The 15,408-nt window shown below is 31.7% G+C and overlaps 2 protein-coding genes across 5 annotated transcripts; one reads left to right on the top strand and one right to left on the bottom strand.

Annotated features, from left to right (window-relative positions):
- Nucleotides 1-4,470: 4,470 nt before the first annotated feature.
- Nucleotides 4,471-7,534, top strand: LOC115962145 (F-box protein SKIP23-like). Of its 2 annotated transcripts, XM_031081029.1 has the most exons (3): nt 4,471-4,629; nt 5,813-5,935; nt 6,038-7,534. In XM_031081029.1, the coding sequence occupies exon 3, from the start codon at nt 6,039-6,041 to the stop codon at nt 7,344-7,346; it is 1,308 nt and encodes a 435-aa protein (XP_030936889.1). In that variant the 5' UTR covers nt 4,471-4,629; nt 5,813-5,935; nt 6,038; the 3' UTR covers nt 7,347-7,534. The 2 variants fall into 2 exon arrangements, with proteins under 2 accessions (XP_030936889.1, XP_030936890.1); XM_031081030.1 differs by lacking the exon at nt 4,471-4,629 and having other exon boundaries at nt 4,636-5,935.
- A 1,373-nt stretch (nt 7,535-8,907) lies between these two features.
- Nucleotides 8,908-14,659, bottom strand: LOC115960710 (ubiquinol-cytochrome-c reductase complex assembly factor 1). Of its 3 annotated transcripts, none has more exons than XM_031079684.1 (8): nt 14,376-14,659; nt 14,061-14,259; nt 13,015-13,228; nt 11,154-11,320; nt 10,507-10,631; nt 10,240-10,300; nt 9,576-9,624; nt 8,908-9,001 (listed from the first exon to the last, which is right to left on the bottom strand). In XM_031079684.1, the coding sequence occupies exons 2-8, from the start codon at nt 14,223-14,225 to the stop codon at nt 8,928-8,930; spliced, it is 855 nt and encodes a 284-aa protein (XP_030935544.1). In that variant the 5' UTR covers nt 14,226-14,259; nt 14,376-14,659; the 3' UTR covers nt 8,908-8,927. The 3 variants fall into 3 exon arrangements, with proteins under 3 accessions (XP_030935544.1, XP_030935543.1, XP_030935545.1); XM_031079683.1 differs by having other exon boundaries at nt 14,061-14,231; XM_031079685.1 differs by having other exon boundaries at nt 13,015-13,198; nt 14,061-14,232; nt 14,376-14,658.
- Nucleotides 14,660-15,408: the final 749 nt, after the last annotated feature.

Genomic DNA, 15,408 nt, shown 5'->3' with positions numbered 1-15,408 from the left:
TTAGGAATTCTATCAAACAACTTATGAGCAATAGTAGCAAATTCGGATGCAAGACTTTCAATTCATCACTTACATATAGCTCAATCCTAGATCAATAATCAAACCAAATTATGGGAACCAATCATACCATCACTAGGGCTGGGAATTCTGAAGGTTTAGAAAGTGATTTATGTAATGTTAGGCAGAATGTAACAGTGAGTCAGTGAGTTTGCTCATTTGGTTTTTAAAAAACGTGAACAAAAGTGTAACATTGGGTGGGAAAGTTAAGAATATTGGGAATATTATAAAATTGATTCGCAACCCACCACTTCGAAAAACAAAAAAAAACAATATGGGTGGGGGTTGTGGGTGCATAGTTTGGGGTGAAAAGGTTTTCCCAACTCAATTGAACCTATTTAAATTTGAGAAATTTTCTACCCAACTCAATCATCACATGTATAGAAATCAACTCCAACACGTGAGTGAGTCAAATTGAGTTGGTAGGTTGTACTATTTTACTTATATGTTTCATACCGATAAAAAAAATAGGGATTTTCCATCATTTATTTATTTTTTTTTATGACAAATTATTATATTAATTGACATTATATACCTAAATTATATTACAAAATTTCAAATTTATCTAAATTAGTTCTCAAAATACAAAAATAAATCAAACTAAATAATTATAAAAGAAAGTAATAAAATAAATTTTATATGTATATGGTGGTTAGGATTGGTTTAAAAATTATTTTAAAAAAAAAAACTATCACCCCAAGCCCAACCCAACATGAGGCTCAAAATAAAATTCCAACACACCAACTCATGAAAAATCAACTTAAGGCATCAATGGGAATCATAAAAGAGTTGTCCACGGGGGAAAAATAATAATAATAATAATAAATCTATTAATACAACTTTTTACAACATTTTTCATAAGTATTGATATGATATGTTGTGTACTTGTGTTGGTACATAATAAAAGTTTAATCAATAATGAATCTATATAAAAGTAATATCACATGAATACAACTTATCATCTTAGCAAGTTGTTAAAAAAAAAAAAATTCTTAGCATTACTCTTCAAATTAATTCTTATATAGAAGAAAGTGCGAAGTAAAAAAATAAATCCAATGTAGCATTAGGGGTGTCCATGGGTTAATTAGAGTTGCTTTTGGGTTCAACCTGACAACCGACCCGATCATAACGAATCTTAAAACATCCAACCTACTGCCAACTGCGGGAATATGGGTCAACCACCAATACCATGACTTGGGAGTTACAACGGTCATCAATAGAAATCGAAATTGCTTTAGATTTGGTGGTTTCAGCATGTCATGGCAAAGATCTCAATATCTCTACCATATTTGGTGGAGTCTATGGCCGAGATATGATCAAAATATGGATTTCATGAATGGATAGTGATCAATTTCATTTAACTCTAAAAATAATAATTTAACATCAAATCAAAGATTTCATTTACAGTGTATCCTTTAAAACAATCTCTCAACAGAATAACCCAAAAAAATTATATCAAAATCATTTATAAATGAATCACAGAGCTTTAGTAACAAAAAAAAATTATATCAAAATCATTTGTAAATGAATCACAGAGCTTTAGAAACATACCGAAAGGATAAAATGTTAGCAACTCTAAAACATTTATGGTAGGTTAGCATTAGTTATAAAGAGTGTATTAACAAAACAAAATGAACAATTATTACACGCTTTGGAGACATATTTGATAAATTGTAATAAATACGGTAACATAATAGTAATTCCTAAGGAATAACTATTTTATTTTTTGGTTGTACTTTTATTTTATAGCAGTGTAATCTTTATTCTTTAGTGTATAATACACTTTTATAAAAATTATATAATAAAAAAAAAAAATCCTAAAATCCCCTTTCCTATACAAAAGAGTTAAAGAGGTATAACTTTCTCATTTTATTATATTTTCTTCTTCATTATATTTTTTGTCCCTATAAAATCTAAATCATGTCATATACTATATAATAATAATAAATTAAAAAATACTATATAATAGAAGTTATATAGAAGTTAGGTATTAAAAGTCGTAATTCTATCAAGTGACTATTTTCTCTTTAAGACAAGTGGCTACGATACCATTGATTATTATAAAGTTTACTTCAAATGAACTCTATTATCAAATTATCAAGTCACTTATTAATTATTAAGATATTTAGTTTAGATAAAAATATATTAACTAATTTAAAGAAATTTTAAAATTCTATTTCAACTAAAATTCTATTACCACAAAATAAAAATATTTATTTTAATCATTTATCATAATTTTTATTGTGTAACTTATTAATTATTAAGATAGTTAATTGATTATAGGTAATACTCTACTAAAAGTTCTAGTGATTTACAAATTATTAAGATAATTTTCTTTAATTCTTTTACATAAAAAGTTGAATTATATAATCTTGCAGGAAAATACTACTATAAGAGGGATTAGGGCGGGGAAAAACATGACATATTTCATAGGTAATAGTGATGATTTTCTGAATGAGGGTCACAATAAAGTATAAACCGGTCCTATGATATCAGTTTTTTTTTTTTTTTCATTGTGAATTTTTATGGAAATTTAAAAACCCAACATCACCAATCCACCAAGGACCCGTGTACTACCAGCCCAAATCCTTTAAGAAACTCACCCACTTTGCATTTCTTATTTAATATTTCTGTATTTCTTCTTTTATTTTATTTTATGTTATCTCCAACTCCAAAGGTGTGAGTTCTCCAAGTAAGCTTGATCTTATAATATTAAAAATAAAAATAAATTCTATATTTTTTTCTTTTATTTATTTAATATTTCTCTCATTATCACTTTTAGCGATCTTCCAAATCGGAATGCTTGACTAGTCTTTTTCTTTTTTTTCTTTTTTGAGAAGACTTGACTAGTCTTTTTTTTTTTCGAAAAACGACTTGAATAGTCTTTGGATACGTATAATTTCTCAATTTTTTATGGTATAATGTTGTGGCTATATTATATTATGATTTATAGTGCTGTTGTTTGAAACCTTTCCCTCCCCCATTATTTTTTTATAATATATAAGACAAAATTTTGATACAAATTTAGTTATGTTTAAAACTATTACTCCCACTAGAGAAACTAATATAACTATATATTTTGAAATTCTAACCATTAAGTTGTATATTATTTATATTCTTAACAAACATGTCAAATTTCGTACTAACCAATCCATAAACTTATTTTTATACAAAATTTTAGATTACAATAATTTGAAATTTAAACATTTAATTAATGACATAGTTATTAATCTTAGATCTTTTGAAAATTTCGCAAACATGAAGAATACAAGAAAAAAAAAATGTAATCCAACAATAACTTTATCAAAATTCACATATAAAATATATATATATATATATATATTAAGTGGAGTTGTAGTCATTAACTACAACAAAGTTTGTTATAAAACTTTGTCCTAATATATATATATATATATAAATATATATATATATATATATATAATGTAGCTATTTTATACTAAAACTAATAGTCAAAAGTCTTATAATCCAACTATTACATTCTACGTTTAGGTATTTCCAATAAATCCCAAAGTTATATATTATTAAAAAAAAAAAATACCTATAACTACTAAATACTTTTGGGGAGATAGTGATATAATATCGTGAAACAAGTATCCAAAAAGTTTTGTAATTCAACATATCACGTTCTTGTTTCCAACCAAGACAATCCATGTTCAAATCATCTCCCCAGCTATCAGGCTTCATTTGAGAGATCATAATGAAATAGAATGATCATAAGAGAATGGAATAGAATTAAATAACTTTATTTGGATGTTTTAAAATAAAGAAATGGAAGGGAATGAAAATAAATGGAATGTTAGTACCTTTGTTTGGGAGTAACATAGAGAGAATGGAATGAAATCATTTTATGACGATATTACTATTAGACCCTTATTTTAAAATAAATGGTTGAATATACAAGGGTATTTTGGAAGTTTTAGTAAAAAAAAAAATATTAAATCTAATTTTATTCTCTCCAAATCCTCTCAATTTCAAGAGAAATGAAAATTTGAAGTTTTAAGAAAATAGAGAGAAATGAGTATTCCCTCCTACCCATTCAATTCCCTCTATTAAAACTCCCAAATAAGATAATGAAAGAATATTCTAAAATTATTTATTTCATTTCATTTCCTCCTCGCAAATAAAGTTTTAAAATAATTCTAATTTAAAATAAAATAAAATAATAAAATTTAAAAAAAAAAAAAAAAAAAAAACACAGCGATACCGGGGCAATGATATAATATAACAGATTTTTTTTTTTTTTTTATGGGAGATTTTTTTTATTTATTATTATTATTATTTGATAAGAGAGGGAACAAATTATTCCTAACTGAGTTTGGAAGTTGGACCACCAATACCATCGTCCATCAGAGTCAAGAAAAAGCAGAATGAGTAATAAATATCTATAGATATAATATTAACGAGTAGTTGGTTGTCTTTTGAAGTCGCTGAAGGCAGTCTAGTACTGTATACTTTCTTTGTCTCTACTACCCTTTTTCTTCACAAACGCGACATAGTCGGTCGGTCGGTTGTTCTCTCACTCACTCACTCACTCGCTCAGTCAGACATCAGGTACTTTTTCAGCTCTAAAATATGTAGCTATCTGTTTGTGCACAACTTCATGATTTTCTCTCTTATGTTAAATTTCATATGCTTTTCTTGATTAATTGCCTTTTAATTTCAGTCATTTTTCTCTTTCTTTTTTTGAAAATGAATTCCAGTGATTTATTTTGTCCTTGTTTGGTTCATCGAACTTCTTAAAATTGGAGCTGTCTTTTTTTTTTCTTTTCTTTTTTCAAGAAATGAGCTGACCCTTTTGGGGTTCAATCTGATATCCGGTGTGTGGTTTTGATTCTTGATTGAATTTGATTTTCTGGGGTTGTCTATTTATGGGTTTTAGATAGTTGGTTTTTCTCATCGATGATATATGAAATTCGATATTGGTTTTCCTTTTTTGCTTTCGTTCTTTTGAATTATTATCTTCATTAACAAAAGGTACTATGAAATTCCTGAATTGGGTATCTGTGTCTTTGTTCAAATTCATAAACACCAGAAATTGATTTAATTCAAAATTTTGACAATATTTCTCATGATTTTAAGTTCGATTTCCCGCAGATATGCTGAAATGGTCTTTATTACATTGAAATTTCCTGAGCTTTTTTGTATTGTTTGACTGAAAACTTGTATCAACTGATGATTATATAAAAGGAAAATGCTAGAGCTACAAAATTTTTACAAATTCTTAATGTAGTGAATGATTTTTGGTATGTAAAAAAGTGATGTTAGTAGTAGGTCCAAATGAAAATCAGAATAATTAGCCACAGTAACAGTTTGTAAAAATGTTGTAAATAGTTTGGTATTGTTAGTGATATTTTATTCTCCTGCATTTTAAGTTCAGTTTAAGGTACCTCAATTTGCTCAGTTTGAGATGATTTTTAGATGCATTTCTATAAATTTTGAATGAGATTAATACTGATCCTTCATTTATGTTTTGGTTCATAGGATCTTGAGTGCAAAACTTCTTTCACAAGTCTGTGCTAACTTTAGAATTACTATGTTTTTTGTACTCATAAAAGACGTTATGTAATTGCATTCCTTAGGAAGAAAGAAAAAGATTATTTTAGCTGGTACCACATAGCAACCTTCATCATAAGATTGTGTTAAGCACAATGTTAGATGAATTATTTGTAGCAGTGTTTATAATGAAATTATGCATATGATAAAAGATATGATGAAATTATTTCTGATCCAACAGGTATAATTCTAATATTAGTCATGATTGAAGAAATAATCTAGCTTTTCAAGAAAACTAAAGAAAGTATTGGTACGGCAGAAAATTGATCTTAAAAACAGTTGGGACTTTTGAGTTAGTGGCAAGGTAATCTTTAATATGTTGTTGAAAGCCAATCCTCATTCTTGTTCTTACACTTTTTTTTTTTTAAAACTAGTTTTCCTCTCTTCTTGCCTTTTTGATTTTCAGCATGCGATTTAAGTACACAGTTGGCAAGGTTGATTGGGCTAATCTTCCAAAGGAACTTTTGACCACCATAGCTAAACATTTGACTTTCTTGGAAGATGTCATTAGCTTTAGTGTTGTCTGTAAGTCATGGCAATTGGCTGTTGCTTTAGAGAGGCCCTCTTTGCCTCCCAAGTTTCCAGTACTGATGCTTATACAAATAAAAGATAAACAAGGTGGAGGCAATGAAGACAAGGAGAATATGCAAATCCAGAAATCCTTCACACTTATTTCACGAGGACTTTTCGTTTCACTAGAGAAGGAAAAGAGAACAAGCACAAGTGAGAGTTGCACACTGCGTTTTGAGTCCCATGTTTGCAGGCTTAATTTCATAAAAACTGCTTACAAAAGATGCTTAGGATCAAAATTTGGATGGTTACTAACTTTAAGTGTGGATTCACAAATTAGCCTCTTGCATCCCTTCTCAAGACATCAACTTCAGCTTCCTCCTAATCCTAACTTTGATGATCTGGTTGATCCTCATCACCCTGCTTTTAGTGAGCTCTTTGATCCTAACATGACTCGCAATCCTGAAGATTTCAGTGACACCTTCATACGGAAAGCTGTTCTATCATCAAATCCCTGGAAGAACTCAACTTGCAACGACCATGAAGTAAGTGACTTTGTAATAATGGCAATCTTCTCAGAAGCTTGTATATTGGCAATTGCAAGACCAGGAGACAGGGTTTGGACCAAAGTGCAAGTACCCTCTCATTATTATTATGACACCATATACCATAAGGACAAATTTTATGCTGTTGATTGCAAAGGTGCATTGGTTGTTTTTGAATTTGTTCGTGACCAGAGTCCAAGAGGTACTGTTATTGCACCAGGTCCTCAAGGAATGATTGATTCTTTCATAAAGTATCTTGTTGAATCTTCAGGTGATCTTTTGCTTGTTTCAAGGGCTCGCACAAAATGTGTTCGTAGGACTAAATATGATGTTAGAATTGAGGAGCCTCCCTATTGGACGTATAGGTTCAAAATTTTTAAGCTGGAAGAATGTACTCAGGTGGGAAGTGAATACAAGTACAATTGGATTGAATTGAACAACTTGGGCAGCAAGACACTGTTTGTAGGTACTTCATCTGTGTCTTTAAATGCATCAGACAGTAGGGGAAGCTGCCAAGCCAACTGCATATACTTCACAGATGACTTTAAATACGGACACGGACATGACATGGGTGTCTTTAATGTGGAAAATGGAACTGTTGAACACCATTTTCTCAACAAACCCTCTACTTACTCTTCTGTTCCTTTTTGGTATCTATAATCTTTTATAGAGAGAATATGTTTATTGGCAAAAGTGAATTCGTTCTCCCTTATTAGAAATATAACAGCTACTAAAACTGATGAGTCAATTATACCAAGAATGTTGCATAAATTCGATAGTAGGTGTATATTATGTCAAATAAGGAATTTTTTTTTTATTTATATAAATTTGATAGTTGGGGGATTTAACCGTAGATGTCTTATTTGGAAATATCAAGAGGTGCTTGTATGTTATGGCAAATGAGGATTTTTTTTTTTTTGTTTAATTAAATTCAATAGTTGAGGGATTTAAAGCCCTAGATGACTTATTTGGAAATATCAAGAGATGTTAAACAATTAAATCACAACTACAAGGCTCTTGGAAACTAAGATTAAAATTCAAAATTTCCAAACAGTTTTAAGGATAAGTGATAGTTTATTGTTGAATAAGAGCAAGTGATCTGTTTCTAGGGTAATATCATATGTACCACTAGTGCCTTAAAGGGCAAGTGATCTTGAGTTCTAATCATCACATCTCTACTCTATCTCACATTTAATATTAATTACGTTTGTTTAGACAAAAATTAACTTTTGTAAAATATTTTTTGCATTTCTGGGTGTTGGGTGACTGAAATTGCTGGTCAACTTGAAAATAATTTCCGGTTAACTTTTTTTTTATATATATATATACAATTTCTGGTTAACTCTAAAATAGAGGAACCTTGGGCATAAAATATATAACGCATTTATTTGACTGTGACATTTTACGCCTCACTCAAAACACATTATTCCAAGCTCCACCCACCACCCCTAACTGTTAGCAGCCTAAGCACCACCCTTTACTGAAGTCGCTAGTCTCTGATTTTTTGTCGGTGCTACGAGCCACTAAATACCGCTGTGGTCTGTCACAATTTTTTTTTTTTTTTTTAATCTAAACTTCACTTTTTTATTATGTGTTTGGGGATGAAAAAACATGAGAAAATAATAGAAAATATATTTTCAAGAATGCAACAAAATTAAATATTTTTTGAAACATTTTTAGGAACGCAACCAAACACTTTTAAAAAAATTCCAAAAAATATTTTCTGTTAAAACAAAAGCAGCCAAAATTTCTCTACTACCTCCCATTTAATACTAAAAAATTAGTGGCCAAAGATAGAAAATTGACTTCAATTTTCAGCCTTTTATTAGTTCCTCTTCTACAAGTCTATCAATTAAAGATGTTATATTAATGTTGTTGCGGGAAAACCTCGAGAAGTTGGGCGTCACTGACGAGGAAAAAGCTTCTTCTTCTTTTTTTCTTTTTTTCTTTTTTTTTTGAGACAATTATTTTGAAACGCTGCATCAGCGTAAATAAACCCATCATTGCAGAGTTAAAAGTCACCAACAATTGTTCATACAAAAAAAAAAAAAAAAAAAAAAGTCATCAACAATTGAATCGATGGCCCCCTACATGCTCAATCACTAGGTGAGAAGATTACATGAAATAATAAAGAAAAACAACACCTTTCAGCTAGGACTTTACAACTGTTATTTAATATAAATGTATAGGATCTTCTGTAGATTTCCTTTTTTTTAATCCAATCATTCAATGCATTCTCACTTAACGCCCCTTTGAATTCTTCTCAGTCTCTAACGAGGTAAACGTGAAGTTCCCGGAAAACATAGCTTCTTTGTCTGCAAATCCAAATTCTACAACTTTGTCAAAGCTGAAATACTAGGAAGCATAATGGTGAAGAACCTAATGTATTATACCTAAATTGTACCATGGTGAAAACATCCAACACGTTTGTGCAATACAAATAGAGTCAAATATCAAACATTTCAAGTGCCTAATACGAAACAGATTTACATATACATAGACATGACAAAGTTTGTGTGTGTTTGTGTTGTGTTAGTGAGTGCTTGCACTTGAGTATGCTTTGTCACCAAAATTGCTCCAAACAGGACATTCTTAAAACCTGGAACCAGGTCAAGTTGGTTGCTCAACAAGTTAAGCCATCCTGTCTAGAGAACAATTCAGCAAGCTGTATTCTTCTGGTATCCAAACTGTCCCCCAACTACTCTTATTTTCCCTTTATAAGAACGGGATTCTTCCTTGTTTGCATTGCAAGTGCAATGCAAATACTACTTGAGCCAACTCAAGAATTTGCATATATTCCTGTACTATTGATTTGATATACCAACAAATATTTATCCCCAAGAGCTTAAAACGGTACACATTAAGAAGATTAAAAAAGGGGTACACTACCGGTTAAGGACAGGCAGCTAACTTCCCGGCGAGCATACCTTGCCATTGCCTGATACATTAAAATATTTAGTGGTGTTAAGCAATCAATATAGGAGAGAAAAAGGCTGGAGGATTTTAAATTTTCTCAAACACCTCTTTACACTGAGAAACATGTATACAATGCAAGACAAAATACACAACCAACATGAAAGGCATAACAGCTCCGCCTACCAACTTCTCTCCATGTTTTTTTCTTTGTAATCAGTGACCACTACAGTTTTCCAATGTGGCACAGAAATACTGATTTCATTACTGTTCATGTTCCCAAAAAATCAAAAAGGACACTTCTAACCATCTTAAACTTCAAGAATAACAAATTTCATTTGGTGCATCTCTCAATAAATACAATAAACCAAGATTTCACATCTTGCATATGTGGAGAAGCCTAGAAATGAAAAATTCCTTGCCATGTCCGTTTAGGACAGCAATATACAGGGGACATGCCTGCATATATTTATGTAGCGTTTCAAGAAAAAAACAAAAAAAAACAAAATTTAATTTCAGATATGTGGGAGACAGTCCCTACACAACAACCAGGAAGGAATATATATATATATATATATATATTCCAATTTTCCTGGTCACCATCACAGATTCACAGTAATAAAAGTAAAAGAGAACATGCCTGGACTGTCTGTGATGCAGCATCATTTGGTGGCAATGAACCATCATCAGAAAAGATATTCCTGCACACAATCAACACAAGTGGCAAGTGTTAAGAAGAGCAAATTTAGCATCTAACATCAGAAATGGTGTCTCTTCAGCAGCCCATTGGCTTTCAATAGCTACTGCACAGTTAAGCAATAGTATTAATTCACAATCAACAGATTCAACACTGTTATAATAAATAGATAAATAAGTGATGGCAGAACCAAGTGCTAATGAGTCTAACCTCCATATCACATTTGATAGCTCATTCTGTTTAGCCTCTGGAAGAATTGCAGAATCATAGGCAACAATGTTTCCATAGAATATTTTCTCCAGATCCTTCATCCATCTATGCAACAGTAAGTTAACCTGCAGTTTAAAACATATATATCAATATGCACGTATCACAATGCAATGCCTTTTCAACAATTAAGTTCATTTATATTGTTATGTACAAGACATAATAAAGGCTCAGTTATGATCCCCATAAATATTCTGCCTCCAGAGCTTTCTACCAATGCAAGCATAAAAACTATCAGCCCCAAGACTAACAACCGAACTGCAACAGCACTCTCACAAAGGAAAATAGATGTTAATATCATGCCATGTTTTGATCTGTCAAATCTTAAATGCCAAGAGCTAACGAGATTCTTTCTAAACAACTCCTTATGGTTTTTGAAAGCATACAAATGTTAAACACGGATGGTTATGACAATCTTTTTTCTTTTTCTTTATTTTGAGAAGAATAGTTATGACAATCTGATCATTGTCTTTATTTTCAATTTTGAAAAGATCTACTTTACATAAAGAATAATTCAATTACAATGAAAATATAATCAACAAAAGCAATAAAGTGCGAACAATATTAAAGATGAAAATTTTATAACACACCCCAGCCTTTGAAACTCTCATCTCCACATCGTGATTGTAAATCTCATACAAGTGCTGCCCAAGTTCAACACCTTCCTTTCCCTCTTGTTTCAAGCGGCGTAAGCAAAGCCACATATGAAGTACAAGCAAAGAGAATGTTGTTTTGAATGTTTTCTCCAAGTTAAATACTGCATGAGAAAGAGAAGAGTTTAAATTAGACACTACAAAATTGTAACATAGTTATCAGGAATTAAATGTGGATTCTGGATAAAATATGATAACGACATTCTCCATAAATTCAAATTTAGCATAACAAGGGCTTTGAGTTTTTGTTCTAGTTCTTTTTTTTCAACTCTGCCTATGTTGTTCACAGCCAGTCCAAAGCCCAGAAAAGGAGGGAGGTTGTGGTAGGTTGAGGGCCAGCGTAAAGACTCTATTATGAATGAATTCACCATAGCCAACTCCAAAAAAATGTGGGACTAAGGCTTTGTTATTGTTATATATATATATATATATATATATATTTTTTTTTTTTTCAGATTTGCACAGCAGAGCATGCATAAATCAAAATATCTCGTTAGTATATAATACCAATTCATAGTTAAGAAGAATCAAGTCCTTTATGAGCAAAGATCTTATTTTCACAGTTCTATTCCCTTTCTTTCCTATGCAGGGCTATATGCGAAAGTGACTTGCAGTACAATTTCCTAAATCCCTCTTTTACTTGCAGCAGAATGACAAAGTCTACAACCATAAACCGAGTTTACAAAATAGATTGGCTGTTCACAAATGTGTAGGGGCGTATGTGTGTGTTTGCTATGTATGTATGTATGTATAAATGTGCTTTTGAGAGTCAAGGCGTAGGCATGTGCTATAAGCAGACGACAACCCCCAAAAAAGAAAAAAGAAGAAACAAAGACTGAAAATATTGATTGGGCCATTGCCAAGCAGACATATTGCTGTTGTCTGGAGCTGTGAATCTATGACGACTTAAAACTGTAAAAATCCATGACTTAATTTAACATGGGATGCCGTGGAAGGAAGAAAACAATTGTATATCACTGGGCCTTGGCAAGGGTAGAAAAAGGGGTGGTAGGGGTAGACTAGACCTTAAATTCAAATCATACCAATCAAAGTGAAAAATAAATAAATAAGGATAGAGAGAGGGGAAAAAGATACATGGATGTGTTCCTTAAAGGAGACCATTTGTAACAAAAGTAAAGTGAGACTATATTTGCCCAATGTACTGGTGAACATTAGGCTAACATCTGTGAACAAGGGAAATTACAAACACAACATATACACATGCATTTGGCTAACAACTGCTAAAGTGAGTAGAGCAAGCTGTCTAAGGTAATTGTATCAAGGGGACCATCCTAGTCCTTCAAAGAAAGCCATTTTTTGATAGCTACAAGGGACCATCAATCAAGAAGGACTTCGGACACTGCAAATGATTTTACTTGCTGGCATGTGAAACAAGACTGGAACCAAGGCCAAAGACTGGAACTCGAGCAACAGGACCAGAGGGAACCTTTTCGTAGAATAGTATTGGCAGGTCTGGTAAACCAACATTTGCCTACCATTTGCCCAAAATGTACGGTAGAAGATACAAAATTCAACCACGAAACTATTCTGTGCAACAACATAATTTGTTTTCATTTCCTTATAAACCAATGACATTGATCTGTTTAGCAAAAGGAGTTTATTTATTATGGCAAATGCAGCCAATTACAAGATACTAGTCCATTCTTCAAAGTGCCTTGAACGGGGCAGGGAGTAACCAAAAAAACCAAAGAGATAGAATAGGAAAGAGAAAATAAAAAATAAAAGAAAAAATCTAATGATATTCTTATCATAAGCAATAACATGAGGGAGGATTCACCTTCATAAATGAGAGGTTTCTCAACTTGTGAAATGATTCTCTTGTATACCACATTTGCCCCTCGAATAGACTGGCTTTGTTTACTATAAAACAGCAACAGCTTGAAGATAGCATGCTTAATGCCCTCATACTTTGGTTCTTCAACTCTCAGAGGAGAGTCCGCGGCCAAAGCCAATGAACAGGGCTTAGACCAAAACATTTTATTTAAATTAATCTGTTGGATATAGTTACTCTAACCTTCAGTAACAAGCTAAGCAAGAAGAATGACATTAAAAGCATGAATTGATATGCGCAGTAGCAATACATGTTAGCATATGATATTTGAAATAAAATGACATTTTAGGGAAGAAACTTCAAGTTGTCTGCATAGACACATCAGATATTACGATTTTCCAGATTCTCATAGATAATAAATCCAAAAGGAAAGAGGGAAAGAGAAAAAGATATAGGAGATATACGGAAAACAAAAGGCAACAACAGTAACTTTCTGAAAAAACAATTCCTGAATATATTTGTTTTATCAAATGATTAACAAATAATTATATAATATATCATTGGGATTAAAACAGTTCCAGTAGTATGAAAGGCTCAAGGCGCACTTAATCACTGAATCTCAAAGAGCCTGAGCACAAACCAAAAGTTGGATTTGCATCAATGTTGCTTTTAAGAACATTGTAAACCTCATGCCACCAGCATAAATGAGACACACAAGAGCCACACACAGGCACAAGACAGATTTAGCCAGAGACCTTAGTCCATATGAACTAGCTAACCAATGAGTCTAATGAGATGAGCTACACATTGATAGAGCTTAAACCCGAAACAGAAAAAATTTACAGCTTCAAAAAGTAGTACGCTATAGATACATGGCATTCTACACTCCCAACATAACCATGATCATAAGAGCTAATCTTTCAAACACAGGAAAATTAAAAAGAAAAAAAGAATGCAAATGACAACAACAATTACTTAAATTCCAATACATAGCAGATATATATTATTGACCCCAAAAAAAAAAAAAAAAAATTTAGGTTCTTAAACCATACCGAAGGTTGATTCGGGAAACCTTTTTGAACCGAATCGACAGCAGCAACCTTGGCATAGCTTCGGTGCAAAACAACATTGGAGCAGTCATTTCCGTACTTCAAGTTGCTTTGCAACCCAGCTCTCGAAAGATTAGCAATGGCTCGGCTCCACCTTGGCAACATCATGAATTCCCTACAACAAAGATTCGAACAAACATTGCTTCAAACACATTCAGTACATCAACAACAAACGTGAAGAATCTCATTTCTGAACAGAAAAAAAAAAAAATCAAAAATTGAAAATAAAAAAAAAATAATACGTATAAGACGATTTACCTAGTGTGGATTGTGGTTGAAAATGATTTTCGAAAGTGTTTGCGAAATAGAATGATTTGGTTATAATAATATTAAACGGTTAAACCCTACTACTTCTTCTACTACTAGGCTGAGAGTGAAGGAGTTAACGATTCTAATTTCTAACGGAAAAGTGAAGTGAAGTGAAGTGACGGATCGGGATCCACGTAATCGAATTCTCAGCCACTTCCGTTCCGTCCATTTTTTTAGCTTTCGTTTTACACCAGGAGAAAAAATTATTCGGTGCGGACAATCTCAGCCATGTCCGATGGTCCTCCACCATGTGTTTTAATTTGATCACTCAGTTTAGGTTAAAAGACCAAAATACCCCTGAGCACAGTCCCACTTTACTTCTCTTCTGCGGTCACGTTGGGCTCCTAGTCAAGTTCAGTGCAGCAAGGAAGTCGCTACCGTGGCGCCATCAAATTAAAACCACATTGCTTTTTCCTTTTTCTTTTTTTTGAAATGGGGACATTAACATTATTGATGTTACCCAAAATTGAATCAATTATCAAAGTAAGCCTAAAAGAGGGAGCTAGCCTAAAGAAAAGGGGGGGAAATCAGAAAAAAAATAAACACTTTTTAAAATTATATTTTAATTAACTTAGAAGTATTAATCCACTCTCATTTCATTCTACTATTTATAAAGTCTACATAGCATATGTATAACGACATCCTAGAATTATTTAAGTTCTAAACTCAAATTTTACATATATACATTAATACATATATGTAAGAGTAAACAATAATCTTCAAGTTTGAAAAATTATTGGGAAAACATATGTAACAAATTGTATCATTGCTCCAAATGACTACAATTTGCAAACGAAATAAATTAAAACACAACTTTTGCATCACAATTCTAAAAATGGACAGATTGTGAGTGGTTAACAAAAAGTAATAAATTCATATAAAAATAATTTTCCCCCACTCACAATCATCCTAAATGTACCATTTACAAATTCTATTAAAATTTTAGATGGACTCAATTATCCTTTTTTATCATTGGTAATTT

The sequence above is a fragment of the Quercus lobata genome, chromosome 9 (genome assembly GCF_001633185.2).
Source record: "Quercus lobata isolate SW786 chromosome 9, ValleyOak3.0 Primary Assembly, whole genome shotgun sequence".
NCBI classification, from domain to species: Eukaryota; Viridiplantae; Streptophyta; class Magnoliopsida; order Fagales; family Fagaceae; genus Quercus; species Quercus lobata.
This window is presented reverse-complemented; position numbering and strand designations above follow the sequence as displayed.